Source organism: Anneissia japonica, unplaced genomic scaffold (assembly GCF_011630105.1).
Source record: "Anneissia japonica isolate Jap-2015-1 unplaced genomic scaffold, ASM1163010v1 scaffold287712_len2945570_cov188, whole genome shotgun sequence".
NCBI classification, from domain to species: domain Eukaryota; kingdom Metazoa; phylum Echinodermata; class Crinoidea; order Comatulida; family Comatulidae; genus Anneissia; species Anneissia japonica.
In genome coordinates, this window is record NW_022704401.1 from 1,139,701 (window position 1) to 1,165,479 (window position 25,779).

General features: G+C 32.2%; 2 protein-coding genes across 6 annotated transcripts in view; one reads left to right on the forward strand and one right to left on the reverse strand.

Moving 5' to 3' along the window:
• Positions 1-12,332, reverse strand: part of LOC117104640 (zinc finger protein Helios-like) — a 60,259-nt gene extending 47,927 nt beyond the window's left edge. Inside the window, exons 1-2 of one of the 3 annotated variants that reach the window (XM_033245518.1) lie at positions 12,313-12,332; positions 6,411-6,525 (exon numbers count right to left, since the gene is read on the reverse strand). Coding sequence is in view for 1 of the 3 variants with exons in the window: in XM_033245515.1 (XP_033101406.1) it covers positions 1,771-1,829 (59 nt within the window). In the remaining 2 variants the exon portion in view is untranslated. Of the gene's footprint in view, positions 1-1,770; positions 1,915-6,410; positions 6,526-12,054; positions 12,223-12,312 lie in introns of those variants that run through there. The other 2 variants (XM_033245517.1, XM_033245515.1) reach the window with 2 other exon arrangements.
• Positions 12,314-25,779, forward strand: part of LOC117104641 (phosphatidylinositol N-acetylglucosaminyltransferase subunit A-like) — a gene marked incomplete in the record, with an annotated part of 29,215 nt that continues 15,749 nt past the window's right edge. The window contains 3 exon segments of one of the 3 annotated variants that reach the window (XM_033245519.1): positions 12,314-12,401; positions 15,386-15,421; positions 24,392-24,482. In XM_033245519.1, coding sequence (XP_033101410.1) covers positions 15,399-15,421; positions 24,392-24,482 — 114 coding nt within the window. 3 annotated transcript variants of the gene reach the window in all.

Below are 25,779 nucleotides of genomic sequence, written 5' to 3' on the forward strand. Positions count from 1 at the left end.
ATATTATATATATAAGAGAGTGCATGTGATGACATTGACAGGACATAACTGATTCCAATCCAATTATTCCATTTTTATTTTTTCTCAACAACATAAGCAACATGTTGATTTAGGATTACCACTTAATTTCCTAGTCACCTGTCGGCAGGGATAACAATGAATCCATTTCGCATCAATTTAACAACATAAAATCCATGTTATTCATGATTTTCTATTCCACCTATCAACGTGTCAATCAGAACAATAACTTCATATCCTTATCATCAGTAACATCCATTATGAAGGATTTTATCTCCCACTTTCTCCATATTCAAATAACAACACTATTTATTATAATCAACAACTAGTTAGAAAAAATATACATTATGAACGATACACTGTATGCAAAACCAATAACTTTATATGGCAATATCGGTACTGTACGTGAATGGCTCTCTCTTTCACAATCTGAATTAACAAAACTATCATTAGAATCATCAATATGTTAGAGTTGTAAAATAATATTTACAAAAATAAACATTACGAGGAGTATACTGTTCATTACAAATGTAATTTATGTCACTGATGTAATCTGGAATTTAATACTTCTTTATTCTGTAATAAATTAATCATTAAATACAAATATAGTACTAATACTAACTACTGAACCTACCTCCCTCCACAAACCCAATAATAAAAATATTATCAATATTAAGATAAAAGAAAATTCAATCCCTACCAGTTATGTTTCCACCTTTCCACACAGCTCGGAAAAAATAAAAACTCCAGAACTATTCTCAACAAAATGACTTGGTTATTCCCAAGAGTCTAAATATCATTCTGTTGAAGGATTTAAAGGTTTGTTAATTTCCTCTTCCCACCTCTTTTACAATTTGTGTTTAAAATGGATATTGGATTCTTCAAAGCACTTATCAGCTGAAAGCACATGGAAGAGAAGTTATCTAGAACATACAAAAGTACTTATATCTGTCCTTAACGCAAAATCTGGAGTTATGAAGGATTTTTTCTCAGGAAAAGTCAATAACTGATGTCTTTCGACATGCACAAACTGAGAGTTGAAAACATAACGTGTGAATATATTCACAAAAGGATAGAAACATGATCATTACCTTGCAAGTGTGGGCCTAAGACAATGTGCGATATGCATTATATAAGTGTTATATTATATTAAGCAATTCGTATAGTAGTTTTCAAAGCAATATTGGAAAAAAAAATAAGGAAAAAAACCGTTATAGAAATTGCTAAATTTAAGCCAATTTAATCTGTTGTTAATAAAGGAAATACCACTGGAACAAATGTCCCTGATTCAGCTTGGGTCCACCCAATTACATTATTGGTTGGCTTTGGCCTAGCCACATACAGCCTAATATAACTATTATTGCTATATAAACTATTATCTGCCAAGCATATTATATTCCTATGCCTACAGTACCACTCGACTATAAAGTATGTCTTTAAAATCTCTGATCTGCTAACAATCCATATCAACTAGATTCAAATATATACACCCTTAGACACTTTTAATTAATTTTTTTTATTTATCATTTTCCATAAATCTAGGTAGCAGACTTTTTTCACAACTAAAATAACTCAATTTCCTAAGCCTGATATTGAGACTCATTAGGTACGGTCAAAACAGCATACACCTACAACATTTAGTATAGTTATTTCAATCTTGACTCAATTTTCCATCCTATAATTTGTGAGGCCAGTTGCTGTTGCATGTGGAGGAAATAAAAATGAAATGTTACAACACACGGACATACTTACTAGTACTGATAAAACATAAAACCTCCTTGGACGTTGTAAATTCGCTTCCAAAACGACATGAGAAAAAAGGCAGAGAATACTGATGAAAGACATACAAATGGCTAACATACTTAGCCTGATCCAGGAAACGCACTCACATAATATTAAACTTGTTCGCCGATATTATTCCAACCGTCTGCATAAAGTATAACTCGTAGCAAACCATTGTTCACTGACCCAAGAGCATTCATTACAAATATTTCTTTGAATGCTTTTTCTGACAATAGTTCTTATTCAGTGTATCCTACACACAACAAACATGAGATTGCTGTTTTGTCCATGTACTGCAAGGCATACATAAGGGACCACTATTAATGTTGTACACCCCATGGCATTTGCCAGCATTCGCTTGGAATTTACAACACATAATTCCCCATTAAACCTTTTGGAAATACCAAGCAACTGAAAATATGTAAGCTAACAAACTATTTATTGTGTTAAATATCCAATAAATTTAATTTTGCTTTCATTTTATTGTACAATGTAATAGTTGTATTTGCAAAAAAAACCAGAAATCATCAGGTAGGCCAGAAAGGTGGAAGTTACCATATCACATAACCAGTATTTTGTTTCATATAATTTTGTATAAAATTCCATGTGGAATTGATGAAATGAATATTTTCCCTCTCTTCCTTATTTAGATGAGCAAGAGGAAATACTAGGTAAAAATATAGGTAATTACAGATTTCATTTAATCAACATGAGATAATCTTGTATTATGCAACATGAGACAATTTTTTATTATATTACTAGAAAATGCATTAATATATAAATACAATAACTTAAAAGTACAAATTTAACAGTTCATTGTGTAAGATTACAAATTATCTTAAACAAAATGCAAACAGAAAATAAAGATAGTGGAAATAGATTAGGCATAAGTTAAAAAATGAATTGTAATTATTATAAAGTAATTATTATTATTATTAAAATTCCTCAACAAAATAATCATAGTAATACTAATAGACCTAATTGTATATTTTAAATGTGAGTTTTAAATTTTGTGTTATTACTGATAGGTTTGTAAAGTTTTATTCGTTTACAATTTAACTTTTTAAAGTGAACTGATATGTTCTCCTTAATATTTTTTTTAACTCCAGACTCCAAAAAAAGACTAGTGACATAATCTAACAATTTCAATTTCCTGTTAAAATCAAATCAACTATTTTTTTTAATATTTCGACTTGCCAACAACTTTTTCATTTCAAATTTAAAATAGATTTTAATCTATAAATATCTAGGATGTCCAAGGGCAAATTTTATCTATATTTTCCTCTTTAAGACAAAGAGCATATGCCAGAAAAGTTTTAAGCAAGCATTGACAACAAAAATAAAACACTCTATACCATCAACAGTGACAGATCTTTAGTAATTTGAAATACTGTAGACGGGGCCCAGAGGAACTTTCGCCGATTGAAGGTTTAGACCACTTAAATTTGAACATAACTTTCTTTTATTCCTCCATTTTAAAAAATAATTTTGAAAAATTTGGGGGGAGGGGAAGAGAGGAAGGGTAGGCTCACTGGTTCCCCCTGCTTGAATCCACCACCGATCAAAATTACCAGTAAATCCTAAGAACAGGCTACATTCACCAAATACACACAATTATAGGACTAACAATGATTAGAAAAGTTGGATTGGATGTATAGTGTTTTCCTTAAATCAAAAAGATTACAATTTGCTCACACACTGCCTTATCTATGCAGTAGAAGCAAAATTTACAAATGAGACACTGCCGCTTTTGTACAACTACTGTATAATGTTTAAATTTTTGGGAACTTCAGTAGCACTTTCTGTGATGCTGCATTTAAACTAGAAACTTTATTGAAAGTAAAGCAGTTAATATAAATATGATATTTTACAATATAGTACTAGAATGAAGACATAGTAAGTTGTCCATTATAGTGTCTACCAAAGAGTACAGATACTATAAATAGAGTGGATTAAAATTGTCTTGCTTTTTCTAAGAATCTATGTTATTATAATAATAATAATGGTGATAATGATAATAACTGTAATATTGATGAAAATAATAAGTAGTTATTATTGTTATTATTATTATTATTATTATTAAAAAATAAATAATAATAATAATAATATGATTTTTCCTCTTGAATAGTTTCTTATTTTTAAAAAGTGTAACACTTTTTTGTTCTCTTCTAACATTTTTCATTATCTTTAAATATTGTAGGCCTTTTATAATTTTAAATTTTTCTGTGCTTTGTGATGAAATTTTGATGTTGATTCTTTATTTTCCTTGACCAATTTTTAATATGATTTTCTTGGAATTGTTCTTTTTTGCAAGCTTTGTAATTTATTCATTTATTTTAACTGGAGACAATAAATTTCAAGGCAGTGGAGGGCATAATAAAAATAAAGAAAAACTTTTATTTTTTTTCCTAAAATTTCCATTTTTTGTGGCGGTGGGTGCGCTAATTGGCCAAAAATAAAATTTCAAAATCATTCAATATTTGCGTGCGGTAGGTTCGCCAAACAAGGTATAAAAAAATTCTTGCCTTACTCTGTGATGATCATATAATTATAAGAAAAATGCTATAAAGATTAATATTAATTATAAGACTATTATCTGTACATAATGGATTATTGGTTAGAATTACACATTCATTAATAAGATACATATATAACTTTTTCTGGCTGGGTCTATTTTAAGTGTCTTATTGCAGTCTAGATTAGACATTCTGATCCCCCAAACCAAATCATAGCTATTTTGATGATCATTCTGTTTTTGAAAATGTGTGTTCTTTTATATTTATTAACTTCTTATATTGTATATTTTCAAATTTTGGAAATTTTTTTTTCTTGTTCAGGGAAAACCAGGGATATGAATACTAGAACTAATAATAACAAACATTTAAAAGCTCAGTAAATACAAAAAGATAAAGATCAGAATTTAGTATAGTATCCTTTATGTAGCATACAATGAAAATTTGTGCTTCTACACAATAAAGTCTACTTAAAATACAATGACAGTAACATAAAAGGACTGGCTCTATTTATTTTTAATAGAATGTTAAAAGAAGAATGACTTCTGGTTTCATTTTAATCTCATACATGAAATACTTAGTAGCACTGGCTACCGTACCTTTTTTAGGACAAGTTCATTTCCTTATATTAGATAGGAATGCACTTCAAAATTAACTAATTTAAAAATGGAATTGATAGTGTGTTTATAATTTCTGTGGGTTTAAAACAAAACATTTCTGTGATTACAGAGTTTGTATCATATCTTTTTTTAAGTTGACGGCTTAACCATATTAAATATATGGTTTAAATAAATAAGTAATTGAAGCATATAATAATAGGGTACAGAGTCTTTAGTATAACAATGGTATTTACATAATAAGTAATGTGTTATAAATAGGATTGTTATATTAAAGACTAACATTTATCGTAAAGTAAACACAATTATAAATTCTATCTACATGGTGTGTAATTGTTGTCAAATGTTATTATTAAAATAGCTTTATATTTGTTGATAGACTTTTTATGAAGTGACATACAGAAAACATTGATATAATAAAGTGGCATTTTTTTTTTTCATTTTATTGTGAAGATGGTGCAAGAACAGGAAGCATTCACTTAACAGGTATTTGGGAATGAGAAGGGACATCCCCTTATTTGTTTTTGGGTGTTACCTGGCATTAGATCACAGGTGGGCAAAGTGCGGTCCGCGATCCGCATGCGGCCCGTCAGCAATTTTTTTTTCGGCCCGAGACAATGAATTATAAGCCCTATGTTTGTGGACCGCCAATCAAAATTGGCTAGAAAACCCCTCGTTTTTTAAGGTCCTACACCAATCATATGTAAAAAGAACATTAAACTGAGAATAAAATGATGTAAAAGCAGTGCTCGGAAGTTTTTGGAAGGTCACTGGAAACATCAAAGTTTGGGTGCGGCCCTCGGTATTAAATCAAAAATTCACTTTGGCCCTCCAACCGATTTTGATGACCACCCCTGCATTAGATGGATTGCCCTTTCCTAAATGTGAGTATGACAATGGAGAAAAAAAACAATTGAGGATGAGAATGGTGAACCCTTCACTTAAACAGGTGAGGAATGATGAAGGAAGAGCAATGACACCACAGGTGTTGAATGATGGAGTGGTAAAATCTCATAGTGTGTATGAAGAGGATGAGATACTGTAGATGAGAAAAATTGTTGACAAAGCTAGGTCATGTTGAAAACTTAGGTAAAAACCAATGGGGAATTATGACTCAAGTTAATGTAAACAGCATTCCAATAATCAACAATTCAGTTAATTAATTCATTACTAATGAGTGCCTGACTTTGATTACACCACTACTTATAATAATGACCAGTTTGATTATTGTATACAGTACAAGCTACAAACCACATTTCACAAGCCATATGCTAACATTATTTAACTATTAGTATTATAAAAGTTAAGACTTGCAACAGGATTTTTAACATTAACATTATATGTAGCAACCTATATTTCATAGAGGAAATCTTAGAATCTACAGGTATGATTTATTTTTTTAAGAATGTTATTAGAATGTGACTATACAAAATACAGCTATAAGCCATTCACAAGACAGAAAATAAGAGGCAACACTCACATATTATATCTTGTCCCAATTTTCGGAAGATCTTGTTAGGAATGGTCAGCCCCACGTACTTGCTGTGGACATTGCAAACACTTCCATTCTCTGAGCACACTCATATGAAGCATTCCTATAAAAAGTAGAAGATGATGATTCTTTCCCTCGCAACCAATTTTCCACAAGGCGAGAAACAGGAAAAAGGTGACAGTCGATTGCACGCAAATCTGACAATCGCGATAAGTCACAGACTCTGTCCCGCAACATGTCCAAGTCATTCCCGTTACAAATTACATGTTAGATTCAATTAAGAAACAGATAATGATCTTGGTAACAAAGGAAATCAAAGTACACTACATCTACCTATCTTCATCATCTTCCCTCGCCAATCACGTTCACAGATCTCGATATCTACTCGGAAAAAAACATCGATTCTATCAACAATTTTACCTCAAAAGAAGCTGGGCGGCTTTGTCTTGTCAGTAAGGGTGACAGTGATGTTGCAGCAAACAGGTAAAATTTGTGGGAGACAATTGAATATTTCCTTTTTTACATAATTCAACAATTATACTAAATTGAACGATATTATGTTTGCTAGTTTAGGTCTAGCCCTGTTAATTCCCTCAAATGAATTAGGAAGGCTTAAAAGAAATCAACTTAATTCCGTGTTTTACCTTCATACTTGAATGTGGAACAATTTGTGGTTGATTATAACATTATAACAAACATGACGTGGGAAACTATTTACAAAATTTAGCATTCTTCTCAGTTTATAACAGTTCAACTAGTACCGATAATAGGAACATTTTATTATTCATTTGATAATTTCTTGATTTTGTTGTTTCAAGATTTATTAATATTTTAGGAAACATAATATAACATATAAATTAAATACGAAAACAAACATTACGTGGGAAACTAATTCAGCATTCTTCACGTTCACACCAACTGGTACTGACATTAGGAATATTTCATTATTCTTTTGATAATTTCTTGATTTTGTTGTTTCAATATTGATATAATTTAATATATTTTAAAATATTTTAGGAAACATAATTTAACATAGAAATTAAATAAGAAAACAAAATTCCGTAGAATCCACTGTATACTGCTAACTGGATATTGTCATCGTAGGCAACTTTATGCGAATTACTAGGTAATATCAGTAAATTTGAACTCCCACTATCCATATCATTTTAACACATTATGCTACAAACTATATCCTCAGATAATGAAATGCTGTGGCACAGGATGGGTATTTTATGCAACAGATATTCCTATGTTACAAAGACAGGTGGTCAACTTTTGCTACATATGGTCGATAGCACAGTTGCCCATGCTTTTACCATATTCATGCAACAGTAGCATGGTCTAATACTAAAACTGGTACTTTCCATAAGTAATGAGATATGAAGTTCAAACTAGGTATATGGTATATGCAAGTGTTATGGTGTGAAATGTCCATGCTATGAACAGCCAGGTCTATGCTACAGTCCTTGTTTACTGCATGCCACAAATGAAAAAATGTCATGCTATAGCCATAGGCCCCGTATTCAGCTGCTACTAAAGGAAGTCTTCATTTCAATGATGTGTTTAACTAATTAATCACAGAAATCTATTCACACATGCTAGGTATTTCAGAGCAAATATGTCAAAATTCCATAAAAAATCTAAAATATATTTCCACCAAACTTTTATTATCATCCTACTGTCTAGGTAAAAAAAACAACTATATAAATTAGTTTCTGGTTTTCAAATGATTATTATTACAATGAAGCTATCTATTCTTTTTCAGAAAATAACAACTGGAAAGGAATAGATAACTTTAAACTCATACTCATTTAACTAAAATTATTATTTTCTTTATCAGATCTGGTAAATTATATAATAAAATAAAGAAAAAAAATGTGAAAAGTACCACAGGTGTACTGCTATTCCATATCTGACAAAAATAAATTTGAATCTGAATCTGTGTTTCCCTTTGTAGGATACAGAAACACACACACCATAGGTTGATACCTACCATCTAATAAAGTAAATCATAATAAAATTATATCCTCAATATTAATGATCGCTAATAGGATGTATCAAATAGTTTGAAGCAGTAACATAGGACCAATTATTCCCCCTTCCTTCCACACAACACATGTTTTATTATTTTATTCACTAAAATCCGCCTATTGCATAACAGTAAAACATTAATAGAAAAACATTAATATTCACTAATTCCTAAAGATTTACATTCTGTAGTCCTCATTTAATGGACACACCAACACCGATAAATTCTAGATACAATTCAAAATGTTCAAAGACAACATGAGAAGGCAAGTGGGCGTTATTTGGGAACCACATATTTGACATTAAAGAACTGTGCATTCCTCTTAGGGATAACATGTGGTTTAGAGCTGTACTTTGCCACCTCCCTTTGCCTCATGTGTAGGAATGTTACTTGCTTCACTTGCCAAGAAACAAATTGAAGAGGAAAATGCTACACAACGATGATTAAATTACTGCAAATTAATGTGATGAAGGAATGCAGATCCTTTGTGTCATTCCCAGGAATGTGACATAGCATATTTAATCCTGCACTGAAAAATCAATGCAGTGTTTAATCAACAAACTCCACAATAAACTAAAATTGTTATATAGTAAACAAAATTCTAATTCTACATAAATGATATACTATAGGCCTACAGTTGGTCAAAAATATACATACTATTATTGAAATTCTTTTAATAAAGTGAATTGAGTGATTAACAAAAAAAAAAAAACCTTTCACACTCAAATAGTCCACATGGATATTCTAGCTGACTCACACCAAATCTAACAAAGCGAAACAAAATCAATTAGTTTGGGCATATGGAAATTTGTCAAAATACATTTTCTCAGCACCAATCCGTCAACAAGGATTCCACTTGAATACAGTGGTTGGTGTGGCTTTAAGCCTAACAGTACGTGTATTTATCCACTAGCAAACCTCATATTAATCAAGCCTATCTCCTTGAAGCAAAGCAACCTGGTTTTTTTTTCTTGCATCTTGAGCTCTAAACAAACTCATCATCATTTTCGAACCTCAAGCTCCCATGTGTTCGGTTTCATTAATGTTGCTTGTCTCTCACGACTTGGCGTTAAAGCAAAACTTTTTAATACTTTGTTTTGCACAATCCCCTACAAAAACTGATAATGGTTCCAAATAAAATAAAATTTTATTTTGTCCTGTTACAGTAGTAAACACAACTGTGAAAAATAGAAATTTATAAAGAAAAATGCCAAATGTTTATATATTTTTATTAATGCCTTTAAATTTCCCAATAAGAAGTCTTTTCCTTTATAAATAATACAAAGCATTCACTTATTCACAATTACCCAACAGTTTAAATTTCTACACTGCATTCATGAAAACATGATAGGACCTTGAGTGATGACCTAAGGGCCCCCTCAACAGATCACGTGATTGTAAACTTTACTAAACATGCAATCCTCAAGCACACTACACTATTTATTTAAAACATTTCAATGGGATACTACTGTAGTAATTTACAGTCGTTACTAAGAAAAATGGCCCTCCAAGACATATAGTATACTGTAATGTAACAAAATGTTATGTGAACTTTGAAAATTACACACCTATTGAATATTCACCTATTAAAAAATATAAAAAACTGATAATACATATCAAAACATTTTAAAGCATAGACAACATTATCTAAAACATTAAACAAAAAACATTCCTATCTATTTATTCTTCTTGTATGCTGCTGCCTTGATTTTGCAGTTTAATGTTTGTGTGTGGCTGGGGCCGGCTGCCTGACGACTACCCTCAAATTATTATGTGGGAATCCGTTCAACGATAAACCACTGAAATTTTTTCTATTTCGGCCCAGTAATACTTCATAAACTGAGTTTCAACTTATAATGAGCCTAATAGGAAATCGTTTTTTGTCAAGAAAATCTGGTTTTAAAGAAACATTTGAAACCAGGAAATTAAGTTTAAAGGAGAACATTCATTCATTCTCTTTTATTCAGACATTGTCCATATAAAATACAAAAATAAATAAAAGGAAAAGTACATGTTGTATTAACCAAGGCTTTAAAATGTGGAAAGCGGAGATTAACTGCTGTCTGTGTACAGCAAGAATAGAAAGCCACCCATCATGTAGCCTCGAATCGCAGAGTACCACGCTAATGTATCAAACTGGATTGACAAAAGGGTAAAATTACAACAACCTTGATCATCCACTAATAATACCACAATCATGTTTATATACTGTATAACAAATATTATCATCAAACCATCATTAACATCTTCAATAATTCAAGATCATACGACTCATAATCCAACATTCATTCCTGATGATAACATAATTAATGTTGAAATATTGAATCCCGACATGATGGCGTGCATTTCAATACTTGGAGTGTGTATTTTACTATCTTATAATCCAACAGGTTAATAAAATTGATCATTCAGTATAAACATCATCATACCAATTTAAAAAAAAACAATAAAAACATTTATCAATACACTATCTCTATAATAGATTTATTTAAATCATCTGTAATAAAAAAATTTAAAAAAAACCTTGTTATTATCATATATTAGTCAGTGTTATCATCCTTTCTCTCATCACAATATTTGTTATTAGCTATACTGTCACCAATTGTCAATTGGGCTTTGAGAGTCAAATTGGTCACTTTTTCCAGACCATATTTAACATGGAGGATCCACTGATAGCAAATTTATGCTAAATCAACAGATCTTCCACTTGTAAAAATTAAGATGAATACAAAATTAGACTGAATTTAATTGATGATGTGGATATTAAACCAAGCTATCATTTGGTTTCAAACTACAGTAAATAATTATAGTAATAAAATTACAAATTTCATGGTACTTGGGGGTTAATTAGCTTATCTAGTGGAGAATACCCTACTAGTCTCATTTAACTTAATAATAATGAAAATATCAACATCCTCATCATTTGTTTGTTGCAGACTACATAATTCGAAGGAGGATGAAGGCACAGAATAAATTTTGAACCAACCATAAATTATTATTATTATTATTATTAATAATAGTAACCACATAAACAACTGAAAATTAATTGGTTATAAACATCAAAGTTAAAACATGGGTAGGGTAATCCTAATTAATGGAGGTATACTGTACAGTAGTAGGCGCTAGCTAGGCCTAGCCTAGGGCCAGTAAGAATAGAATTAGAAAAGACCAGTGCCTGGCTGTGCAATCTTTAATTAAATTAGGACTACTGAAATTTAGAGGGAATATAGCACAACCTGTAAACAGTGTCCCCACGAGTCAACGCTAATTATGTTTCTTTATTATAGATTACATATTCCTTTAGATTCCTAAGGTTTGACGAAGTAATAGTTCCTAGGCCTAGGCATAAAATAGATGGTAGGGTTGACCCGGCCTACAACACTGCCTTGGTCGTTGGTGGTAACCTTACGAAATCATAGAGCTGCCCGGTAGAAGGACGATCTAATCGCCGCGAAATAATACACCAAACGATCATGTTACTTATAGAAGCTAAACAAAAGGTGAAGCTAAATTCATTGTAAGTGTTATACGAGATATATAAAATACTAAATTAACACATATCAACAATTAGCAGCGATTATCACCTATCAACTTGGTACCTACCATCACTAAAAAACAGCCATTTTCCTCATAACAAAAAATGGAATTGCCAGATTCAGGGATAATTCAGATATAGCGGACTTCAGTATAAAACATTATTAAACAAATAATCAGCAACATCTGAACGTGTTTAAAATATAAAATGATTATTTATGCTATAAAACAAATAAAGTAATGTAATATTAAGTGTTTTTCTGTTTCAAACTGTTTTAATTTAACTGTTCGAAGTATTTACAATGATGAGACAATCTGTGGCATTACCTGGAAATTAAAATTTGTGGAATGGCTGCGCGCTGTGCGATTAATTCAACGATGTTGAAGAGGCACTGATGAAACGACCTTGTGTCATTGTTCGTATCTTTTGTTATTGTAATGTTAATGTTGTGCATGACGTGTTCCTTTATCGCTATATATGTTAATTTTGGGTTAATATTCGGTATTTACTGTACCTGAATTTTGATGAGCCTAGGCTAGGCTAGCCTGGCCCTCCTGAGCTGACAAGCTGTGGAGATACTCGGCACCTGAATCGGTGCCTCGTGCGGTTTTGGTTGGATATTGCCTAGGCTAGACCTAGGCCTACTGTAGACTTACTGTAGACAGGGCTTAGCCTAGTCTATTTCCCCACTGAAGTGTTGTCCTGTGTGGAGGTGTATGCTAGCCTAGAATCTAACCTTGAGTTGTCTTATATTTTTTATGTTAATTTAAGTTGCTCAAATTTGCGCAGAAAATCGCTAGGAAAATAGGTTCTGGTGAAATTCTCCACAGCAGGGGTGTACAAATGCAGGTGTGCACAACCATATTCGTAATTACTACATAATACATTGTTTATTTATTAAGGTTAGGTCAAAACCTAATTTTCGACAAAATCTGTGTGGAAATCGGCTCTTATTTCCTGAAATGTGTGGACAGATTTCTAGGCCAAATGTTTGCGCAGAGGATATATTCCCCACGCAGGCCTTACTTTACAGTCTGGAGTAAGGCAAGTCATTTGTTTGATTCGTGTTGAAAGATGAACACAGTAGCCCTCCCACTGGTAGGGAGACCTCTCTCTCAAGGCCTAACATAATTATATTATATATCAACTTGAAGTTATTGAGTAAGCAAGATGTAGGAAGTAAAAACACTTTAATATATTTTATTGTTTGCAATTTGTCAATAGTACGGAAATGGAAGCTGCACATACCTAAAATAAAGCTCATATGTATTGGATACTTATCTAAAATGATGAGTCAACTGGAAAAATATACATACATATATACAAGTTTCTTGTAACGTATGACATGATACATGCACAATTTTGTTCAAGTTGCATAATAAATGCTGTACAATAAAAGACATACAAACAGGGGTGTATCCAGGATTTTTTCTGGGTCGGTCGTGATCAGAAGTTTTTGGACCTTTTCAGTGGGAGACAGGAAAATCGATTACAACGCCCAAGGATGGCAGGCTCAGTTTCAGAATTGCTGGAATTGAGATAGATTACGTCACGCAGTTGGCAAGGTCATTGGACTCACTGCTGGTACCTCATCAATGCTTTTTCATTTGTCATTGTGAAAAGGCCCTAGAAAAAGATGTCTTTGGAAAAAATGTGGACCTTTGAAATTTTTTTTTTTTGGGGGGGGGGAAGAGACAGGGATCGTACGACCTTCCAAACCTCCCCTTGCATACACCCATGACAAAATATTTAAAAAATACAAATTGCACTAAAAATACAAGGGTGCGGTAAAAGTTGTATTTTTTTGTAAAAATATTACTATTTAAAAATAAGTCATATCTTAATCAAAATTTTGATATAATAATAATAATAACTATAGCTCATATTTAAGAATTTTGTAATCTTTACTATATGTATGGAGTTACACGTCATCTGTTTTGTGATTTTTGGGGGCTTTCTTTTTTCTTTTTTTTTTTTTTGGTTACAATTTTTCCTTGTAATCTTATATTAGTATGAATCAAAAGAAAGTTATTAAATATGGTCTAGTTTGAACAACCCAAAATATGGAAATTAAATTTTCTTGTTAATAAACAATGCCTAAATAGGACGGAATTGAAGCCAAGTTGGCGTTTAGTACTACACAATGACCTTGAATTGCTGTCGATGCAAGAGTGTGCTTCCAAGAAATTCCTCGTCACATGACCGTTAATGTGACCTCTTCATAAAAACAGAAGTTGTGATTCAGAAATTAAAGGACTTTTCAACAAATTAATTCAATTAATCAAAATACAGTAAGAAAAAATAAATAAATAATAATAGGATAAGTAAATGATAGTAAATCCTTACCCACAGTGGCGTATCTAGAAGTCTTGAAATGGGGGTGCTGATGGGGGGGGGGCGCGCGAAGGTGAAGTGGGCACCCCCCCCCAAATCATAATGTCATAAAGTAAAAAAACGCGAAATAATAAACCAATTATAAACATGAAAGTGTACAATGATTAAATATGGTAAAAATGAGGCTAAATTGTCGTAGAAGTAGAAAACGCGACAACAACAAACAATAATAATAATAATAGTGATATCACATACAAATTCAATAATAAAAAGATTGGGGAAACACATAAAAGCAGTAAACATTTAAATAAATAAAAACTTTCAAATACAGACAAAATGAGGTGATTTATGTCATAAAAAACGCAAAATAATAATAGTAATAATAATAATAGTTAATATTATTATTATAATAAAAATAACACTTTAAAATATAGACAAATGAAGCATCTAAATAATTTGGCAGATATCGGATGTGTAAAAAAAAAAACCGCGATTAAACATTAAAACATTCAAAGCGAGAAAAAAAGCCCATATTCGATTTGCCTATCGTGACAATTTCGCTTGCATTGTCAAAAACTGTTTTGGTACTTGTCATTGCCATTTTGGTCTGTTGCCGTTTTGGTACTTATTGCCGTTTTGGTCATTGCTGTTTTGGTCATTGCCGTTTTGGTTTATTGCCATTTTGACCTGCTACCATGTTTTCAATTTGAATTTAACGTAAACATTTTGCCTGTAGAAAGTACATCGGTTTCTTCAGTTCTGTTCTATTATGTTACTGTTTCCTTGCTTAGCATTAGGATTTGTTTGATGTTTTTGAAACAAAGTTCTGAGATGTTATATGGTGCTATAACAAGCATAAATTAATATGTTTTGAATCTATACCATGTTGGAAGTCCAAGAAAGTCTTGCTTATTTAACTAGAAATAAATATATCTTGGCTAAAAAAATTACATGTACATATATAGAATATAAAAGTATATCAGTATGTGTAATATTTCATAGCATTTTTTCTGTTATATATGTGGTATATAATATGTGTTTTGGTTTTTTTTATCTTTATTTCAGGCATACATGAAGGATGGGAAAGAAACATAATATCTGGTAAGAAATCATTTTGTTCTTGTATTCTATAGACGTGTATACCTTGGATCGGATAGGTGTCAGATATGCCATTGATAAAACCATGAAAGTCAGAAGGCTTGTTTCCAATGGGTTCCTTCTGGTGGTGAATTTTGCAGTACACCAAGATATATTCGCCTACTTTTTTCTGAACCAATGGCTTAAAAGTGCCATCCAAAGAAGTGGTTCGCTAAAACTTGCCAATCAACCCGCATTATGAAACACAAGAGCAGCAGATAGAATTAAATGAGGTTAAGTTTCTTGATGGTGCAGCCACACAGTAGCTACTAATACTATAAGTTTAGTTAAGTGGGCTATGCTGGCATATTTTATTATTTTGACAAGATAATACACAAATACTTCATGTACATCATGATTTATAAAAGGAAGCAATATTTCCTCATGGCGCCTGACTGTGTTCCCAAATATGAACGTGATGATGACAATCAAGTGAATTTCCAAGAATTTTATATTAAGATATTCAATAAAAAATGTTGTCTCTTAAAATAACAGAATAAACAAGCACCAACATATAGATTGTTATCAATTTATTTTCTATCTACAGTAATATCAACAAAGATAGCGACTTATAGAATTGAAACAAAAACAATACAATATTTTTTATAAATATGATGTAGTCAAATTTACATAAAATTAAACTTCTGCAAAAAAAGTGAAACTGTAAAAGATAAAATCGATGATATGCTAAAAAAAAAACTCAATTTTAGTTTGTTAGTTTTATTAGCAACTTATAGAATTGAAACAAAAAAAAAAAATAGAAAAACATCATCACAGCCAAGTACATGTTTGCACATGACCCCATGAAAAAAATTAACCAATTAGCTGGCAGAGTTTAGGAGGCGTGACCTGATGTTTGCAACAACCGAACGGCAAGTGGCATCGTGACTACGATACGAAGAATGTGTTGGGTTTAGGGAAAATATATCAGACTGAAAATGCACGTAAAAACAATATAAAAGCATTTGTTTGATTGGTAATTAGATTTGCTGTACAATACACTGTATGTATGTCTCTTGCTAGATAGGCACTTTATCATTTCTCTACATGTAAATATAGGAAGTTAAATTTGATGTCTTGTTGACTCCTGTTGATTGCACTGTATAGCAATTGAACGTTTATCTGCAGTGTTTCTTTAATCTACCCGCCCCCCCCCCTCCTCCCTGTGCCATCCCGCAAAATAATCACTCGCCTAAAAATTATGGTGAGTGTTTTCTTGCTCGCCTGCAATTTTTAAATGACAAGGCCTGCTGTAACCAAAGTTTACGATGTCAAACAAGATCTGATGCACCATTGTATGCACACCTACTTAGGCGAGACTTTTTTTATTCCTTGTTTCGCATACTTATTCTTATTACTGTATAAGATCGGAGGAGGGCAAAAATTTGTTTTCTTATTTAACAAATAGTTTTGCTAAAATCATTCCAGACGGAGGAGAAAAATAAAAATAAAATTTTATTGGTAAATGTAAAATAGGATGGTTAAATGCTTCAAATTTATATAATTAGGAAGAAAAATACATATTTTATCTTTGGCGATTTCAAGGCAGCGGAAATTGGAATAAAAATAAAGAAAAACCTTTTTTTCTGAATTTTTCGTGGCGGCGGGTGTGCTAATTGTGCAAAAATAAAATTTTATTTTTATTTGAAATCATCAGTATTTGCAGTCCGCAGGTTTTGTTAAACAAGGTATAAAAAAAGTATTGCCTTACTTATGGCTGTGTCCCTCATACCAAAATTTCCTACATCAGAAAAAAAATCTTGTAATGTATTCAGGTATGTTTGTGCTTCAGATAAGATTCAATTTTAAGTACTATGCATACAATTTTTTGTTCTATTTATGTAATATCTATTTTATTAGTGCCAGTGTAAAAGAGATGATTACTATTTCCTGCAGAAAATAGGGTACATTTATATTTTGTATCAAGTAATAGACCAGCAACTATCGGCTATAGTCATTTTTGTGGTTTCCGCTTCCAAGAATACTTACCTCATTGGTATTACATTCATTAGAACTTTAAATTGATGCCTTCCTCTATGGTCTTTGTCTTAGAAGTCATTCTTCATTGTATAAATCACATAAGATAGTAAATTATAACTTACTGTAAGCTTATTGTCCAATGCAAATACTGGTGTTAGTGTCTTAGTATTTTGTATGTTAAGAGACCAAGCAGCTAAGCTCGGTTGGCTAAACTGGTGGTAGTTACTGCGTGTGCGCTGAACCGTGGAGATCTCTAGTTCCCCGGTTCTATTCCCATCGCTGCTCTCCTTATGATAGCGCACTGTCTTTTGGATGAGACGTTTAAGCCGTTGGTCCCTTGTGCATTATGGTCCTTGTGCACAATAAAGAACGCAGTACACTATTCGGAAAAGGTTAGGGGATTGTCTCCCAGTGTACTGCCCAATCACCACCAGAAGGAATGGAAATAAGTCTTCTTCAGACTTTCGTATGTTATCCTTGGTGTGTTTACACTGAATAAATCCATCCATCCATCCAATATACAGTTGCACTGCCAGCAGGTGTCTGAGGAAATTTTACCCCTGATGAAACATGCATCAACCCCAAATTTCTGGAGCCATCACTGTTTTTCTGTATAACCTGTTGTCAGATAAGATGCAATTATAACTCAAGCCCATAACCAAAGAGATGCAATTATAACTTAAGCTCATAACCAGTCGGTTTCTGGTTCAGTTGAACCCCTTTTTGAAGCAAGTCCCCTCTGATAAACCCATCTACCACTATCCTTTGCACCAAAATTCATCAAAATATTGATGAAGTTCACTATTTACATACTAGAATTCTACACTCCTGATCCCCAATAGTGCCCTTCTTCTGAATCATCCCAGGCACCTAGGTACCAGTTTACCTCTGGCCTTCTGATAGGGAATCCCACTTCTCAAAGAATCCTAGTTGCAGGCCTAATATATATTTATTGAAATAGGCAATGCCGTGTTCAAACGCAAATTGCAAATTCTCTCATAAACTTTCATTTCCGTTTCATGAATATGATGTGTGAGATAATTGGTGAATGTGCCCCGTTAATTATGTATACTAAACCTCGTATAATAAACTAACACAAAGATTTGGAATAAGATTTCCCATTTTGTAAGACCACCCACAGAAACTACATATGTCGGTGAGTCACTTCAGTGTTGTTTGTGGACATGCGGTTAGTATTAAAGAAGAAAATGTCTGGAATTTGTATACATTTTCCCCAGACTTATAAAAAGTGATACTGAAGTCTAAACATAAACAATGCATAATATATTAACAAAGGATTCATTGCCCCATGACATTTTTAAAATTTTTTTACATATTTATTTTGTATAAAAAATGATTTATATAATCTTTTAGTGTATACTTACCCCATTCTCCCTACTCCCTTGGAATTCTATTGTTCATAGAATATGTAAATTTTGAGTATGGAAACTCGAAAGAATGACAACTGTGAGAGGCCCTGTGAGACCATTGGCCTAACTCTCATAAATGTGTCCAGTGACCAAACTTTTTTAACTGTTTCCCCTCACTCTGGAATGCCTTCCCCATATTTAAATAATTCTGCACACTTCACTTTAAACTACTGTACTGTACATTTTTTCTGCTAAAATCATAAACCATGTTTCCATTTCTTTCAAATATTAAAAATCGTTTAAGCACCTTGCATCCTTAGTTCTCACTAGTATTGTATTGTAACTTTATCATGAAAGTTCAACATCATTTACATACTGTAGCCCAACCATAGGTTCAATGTTCTAGACTTTGTATTGGTATTCATATTTCATGATTTAGTGTCAAGAGTTTTTTAGTTAGATTGTTAATCATGCTAAAAAGTAGTTGCAAATTAATATAATTTTAGAAAAAATGCTAAGAATACCAAAGGAATTATAATATTGTAAGAAAATTTATGTATGGTAGTACGATAGATATGAAGAGCGCCACTAAGAATGCATGATCAACTAAAACATAGGCCGTTTTTTTTGTTTGAAAGTCGTGATTTATAAGCTTTTCTGGCCCAAACCCAGAAGTATCTGATAGACATGAATTCTCCAGTTTGTGTAGATTTACCTCAGGGTAATAAAACACTGGGGTTTTAAAGATAAAAATGACATAAGTAATTGAGATAAATCAAGATATATTCGACCGTGATGAATGATCTGCTCCGGCATGTCATTAAGTGAAATATTGTTGACTTTGAATTCATCAAAATAAAAACTGATTTTATCCCCGATTAGGAGAGTATCAATTTAAGCTAGTTTTCGTTTATAAAAGGCTTATTTTCAATTGCTTCAAATGTCAGCTATATTTTAGAAAACAATGCAATCCAGTGCTGCAATTGATTAATCACAGCTTCAAAGAGAATAGTTTTGCACCAACCCTCAAATTGAAACATTTATTTGTGGCATAAATGCTTTCTTTGATTCCTAGGTTATTGGAATTGAAGATGAAAGTAAACCTTAAGGAGGTTGTTGTAGACTTATTGTATTTCTGTGAGTGTGTTTAATAGTGGAGACTCTCTCAGACTTGTTTGTTTTTTTGTATGAACAAATTCACCTTATGGTTGCCCACTGTAGCATTAGTATCAAGAAGAAGGTATAAGCTTGCTACATTGTGGCACACCACAGGCCATTCTTGGTGGTTTTGGAATAATAAAGGTTAAAGTTTAAAGGTTATTCATTTATATTGTGCAGGTTTTGGAGATACAAAGCTGCAGATGATAGGATTGATTATGATATTACGCCCAGCATAATTACTTTTTGAATGATGATTCTGTGATAAACTTGATCAAACTCTTTTTTTGTAAAATCGATTGTGACTTTGAATTCATCAAAATAAAAACTGATTTTATCCCCGATTAGGAGAGTATCAATTTAAGCTAGTTTTCGTTTATAAAAGGCTTATTTTCAATTGCTTCAAATGTCAGCTATATTTTAGAAAACAATGCAATCCAGTGCTGCAATTGATTAATCACAGCTTCAAAGAGAATAGTTTTGCACCAACCCTCAAATTGAAACATTTATTTGTGGCATAAATGCTTTCTTTGATTCCTAGGTTATTGGAATTGAAGATGAAAGTAAACCTTAAGGAGGTTGTTGTAGACTTATTGTATTTCTGTGAGTGTGTTTAATAGTGGAGACTCTCTCAGACTTGTTTGTTTTTTTGTATGAACAAATTCCACCTTATGGTTGCCCACTGTAGCATTAGTATCAAGAAGAAGGTATAAGCTTGCTACATTGTGGCACACCACAGGCCATTCCTGGTGGTTTTGGAATTATAAAGGTTAAAGTTTAAAGGTTATTCATTTATATTGTGCAGGTTTTGGAGATACAAAGCTGCAGATGATAGGATTGATTATGATATTACGCCCAGCATAATTACTTTTTGAATGATGATTCTGTGATAAACTTGATCAAACTCTTTTTTTGTAAAATCGATTGTGCACAGTTCAACTAACTGATTAGTTATCAAGACAACAACACCTTTGTGGATTTGATTAACATTTTCACAAGATACTACAGTAGCATTTGAGCACACTGTAGATATTCCAGTATTTTGATAAAGTGCCTCAATGATCCACATAGGAAGTTTCATAATGAGGGCATTTTGATAAATTGATTGTAACTGGTCAGTGTAAGCAGGCATGGATCCAGTAAGGGGGGTGGGGGTGGGGGTGGGAGTTGCACGGGGGAATGTGCCCTGTCGTTTTGCCACTAAATTCTAAAATTTCAATGCATATCAATTTCATGTATTGAACTTAGTGCTACTCGCTTGTCTTAATCTGAAAATTTTGTATAAAATAACATTTGATAGTCTGCTCTAGGCTTTGGATTGCTACAGTAGTAGCATACCTATGTAGCCTTCGCAATAGGTCAGATGATTGGTCTATGAACATGCTTACTTAAATATCGTAGTATTCACAGTTAAACTTTTAACAGGCCTAAATTAGCCAACAATATTCTGAAAGTGTAACATCATTTGAGTCTAAAGTATGCATAAAGTGAGCCCTCTGTAATTTCTTTCTGTAACAAAGGAAAAATGTTAAGCAGAGAGATTTGGGAAGGGGGCTTATTCCTCAATATAGGCATCTACTGTACCTGAGTTTGTACATAAATACAATTCACTGTATATTAAGGATGAGAGAAAATGCTTGGAAGTTATATAACCCAAAATTTAACTCTCAGAACACCTCAATTTGATTGATAGATTGTGCAACATGATTGTTTAAATATTCGTTTGTTGATGTTTATTTTAAAATTGGGAACCTGCATCGTTGATTAGACACAATTGCATTAATTAACATGACAACAATCATCTGGTAACAGTAGTCAACAAAATCCAGCCATACAGATCCTACAATAATTTGTTTAATCAGAAACAGGTGTGAATTGGGAATTGAATTACCTATGATAAAAGGATATTTTTTTTTTCTACGTACTAATCCTCGAGTAGAGCCAGGTTTTTGCTATCTCATGCTTACATTTAGAGATGATTTGACATCTTAGGACACACGTTTTTGTTTCATCCATTTTCTTGTAAATTTTGATCTTATACTCTTGGTCCCTGTTTCCTGTTTGATTCATTTCCACAGTGGATGTTGCATCATTGCTTCTTGTTGGCTTGTCACCCTGCCAAAGTGTACTTTATCGTACTCGAGGCTTTTTCAATTTCTTGCTTATAAATGGCGCATTAATTACACTGATTGACCGTATTCGTCACAAATCATTTTCCATGCAGTACTCATAAAGTAAACTGATTTCCTATCACTGATGTCATTATTATATTATTATGTATCATGTCTATTAATAATATATTATTAGTCTTACAAATATGAACTATGATATCATTATTATTATCCAATTCAACGACGACATTTTGGGACACATTGTCATCACGCACAACACTACTGCAGTGAAAACAAGCAGATGGGCTGAAATCAGCAATGCTTGTCAATTTGCATTCCTGAGAAGAGCATTTCTTAAATTAAAAGTTTACTCATTTTGAATCATGATTAATTATAGAATGTACTGTACACGTTTAATAATTAATATAATAAAAAGTAAAATAATATATTAAGTAATTTACATTTTTTTTTTATAAATCAAAATATAAACTTTCTTTGTTTTTTCGAAATTTGAAGCATAATTCAAATAGGAAATGATTTTCTTGTTCATAGAAGTACAGCCACACTGTAAAGCTAATGGATATGTTAATTGAATATTCAGATTTTAGATTTCTTTATTTCGTCCAAAAGGAAATTACAGAAGGTGCAAAAATACATAACAGAAAAAAATTTTAAAAAACATTAAAATACATAAATTAAACAGTATACTAAATGGTTTTTTTTATAAGTACTAATACCTATTTAAAAAAAAATTATTAGATTTAGTGAACAGTGAATTGCTTTTGGGAGAAATATCCAATAGATTCTAGATTCGTGCTGTGACAAGACATCTTTAAGAGCAAATCTGACAAACCCTTTTCTGTATCCCGGTCTTCAGATTATTGAGTAATAAACTTCCTTATCTTGTGCAGGGGAGCCTCAGGTTTATCCTGTGGTAGAAATGGTGGCTTCCCTTCTTACTACTATTTTTTAAATATCTGCATATGGCTGAAAACGTACCTTGTATTGCCCATGCCCAACCGGCCCAAAAGTTTTAAAATCTAGACCATTTTTTTTCCCAAAGAGGAGCCAAAAATACACGTATGATTAATTCTTTAAGAACCTTTACTGTTTGTTATTTCCTAAGCTTGTAACTTGCTCTTGTCATTGTTGTGTGTTGTCATTTTGAAAATGTTCATTTTTTGTTGAGTGCATCAACCCATCAAACAAGGTTATGCTATAACAATTATAGATTTATTTATTATCTTGATAGTAAAATCAACAAGAGTGGTAAGTAATTGATTACATAAAGATAATTAAAGCATTTGCAGCTCAGATCTGGAATGTATGAGCCTTGACAGAGATAAAAGTCATCTTTGCAAAAAGTCAGATTTCATGGCTATTCAAAAGTGATTCACAAATTTGAATTAATGAGTCCACTTCTATCAGGATGTTTTAATTAATCGCCAAAATAAGATGTTAACTTTCCATTTGGGTTTTTTCCTATTAGTCTTATTATAAAATAGAGCCATATTATGACATTATTAATTAGATTTTATGTTTTAATAATCTTTATTGGAACCCATTTTGTTGGGAGTGCCGGTTAGAGCGCATCTGTCTGTATTGGTTTCAAGTTGCAGTATATGTATGATATTATAATCATATTAAAGAATTCAACATTTACAGCATTTGGTCTTAAGCCAAATTTTAATCCAGTCCTTTGTGATTCGTGATGGGGCACTATGCTAGAATTGGCCAAGTTTCAACTTATTCGGAATATGTGGTATAATCATATTTAAGCATTGTTCCATTTCATTCCACATTCCCTAGCGATTCCTGGCAAGGCAGTCTTCCTGTTTTTAAGTATAGTTTGGGTTTCATGTTATTTTGAAATATGTGGTGTAATCATTTTTAATTAATTTTTAAATTCCTTATCCATTTAAGAAAAACAAAACTCGACCTAACCTACAGTAATGCAAAATTTAAATGCTGTTCTTTACTCCACTTTCAAGTTAAAATGTTTGAAATAAAAAAAAAAGTTTTCAGGTACATTACACCAGATACAGTATCACCAAACATCAATAAATTGATTAAACATGATGGATACATTTTCTGTCATGAACTAACATTTATACATGGGATGAAACACCCTTATAACAATTTTGGAAAATCACAAAACCATCTTCATTGAAATCGTTTATGGTATTGAATTACCTGATCTGTTGCACTGTCTTCATTAATTTTTGTAGACATACGTTACAGTATTTTTCTCACCTTCAAGTCATTCTATATGTGTAGTCTTTTGTATGAACAATCAAATATCTTATTTCTTTCAGTATGGTATCCGATTTCTTTTACCCAAATACTGGCGGGGTGGAAAGTCATATCTATCAGCTCTCCCAATGCCTGATAGAGCGAGGACATAAAGTAGGTTCATTTAGTAAGTGTATACTCATTTTCCAGACATACCAAAAGCCAAGCCTTATTCCATAATATTAGGCAAGTTTTGCAATTAAATATTTTCATTTAATTGCAAAACATATTGTAACAGTTCTCTATGTGACATGTTTTCATGAAACCTAAAGTCACAAGTTGACATTAATTACAAGGAAAAATTAAATTCTATATATCAATTTTTTTTCATTCAATTTCTATCCATCTTTCATGACAAAATGTTAACAACAATTAGAAACTACAAATTTCATTTTTATAACATTTGTATCAAGTTTAGATAGTTGTTACTAGTGAATTTTTGATGGTACACTACTGTATGCATGCAGTCATTTTTATAAAGTCTTTGTAAAGCACTATGCCCCATTATTATTATATTGTATGTTTAAATATAGGCCTGTTGTTTAAAGTTGGCAGTTGGTAAGGTATGCCGCCAACTCAGGGTTGTCAACTTCAGGTAGTGGAGAGGGGGGTCCTGTCATAGCACACTCGCTCACCACATGTTCATGGGTTTGTTCATGTCCACAAGAACAAACGTCACTGTTTGTGATGCCCATGTTATTACCCTGGTGGTCATTTGATCAAACACAAACACATGAGCTCTCTTGGGAGAATTTCATAATTTTACAGCTACAGAAGTATTCAGTGCACCGGCATTTGAACCTACCAGCTACTCACTTATATTTCTGGGTGAGAGACAAACTATAGAAACCATTTAGATTATGAATTGTTTGAATAATTTTTAAAATCTAACTGTCCAAGAACATAAGGAAAAAGCACAGCAAGAGGATGAAACGTCAAACTTGGTTGAAGGTTGAATCGGAACCACCATGCTAACCGTTTACAATTACCAGTATATATGTTTGTCTTTTCAGCTGTGCTAAATGTAATATCAATTATTCTACATGGGCTAGGAATGATGGTGACTGAGTGGTTCTCACACTTGTCTGTCATGCTGATGACCCGGGTTCAGCTCCCGACGAGGGAAGCCCTTACCTGTAGCTCGCTCGGCTGTAAAAGGGTACCTGGTTGAAATGTACTGGGCTACTAACTGCTCATTCCCCTACATTCAATAATGAATAATTATGGGTCCACCTTTACCTTAAACAACCTAATAATTTACATTCCATTGTTTAGCTCAATAAAGTTTTTTTTTTTAAACTATTTGAATTTGGTTCTTAATTTCATTTATTATTAATTTTATTTATTGTTCAACAACTTTGACCAGGTATGTAGCGACAGGATTAGAAATTAATTGTTTTACAATTATCCA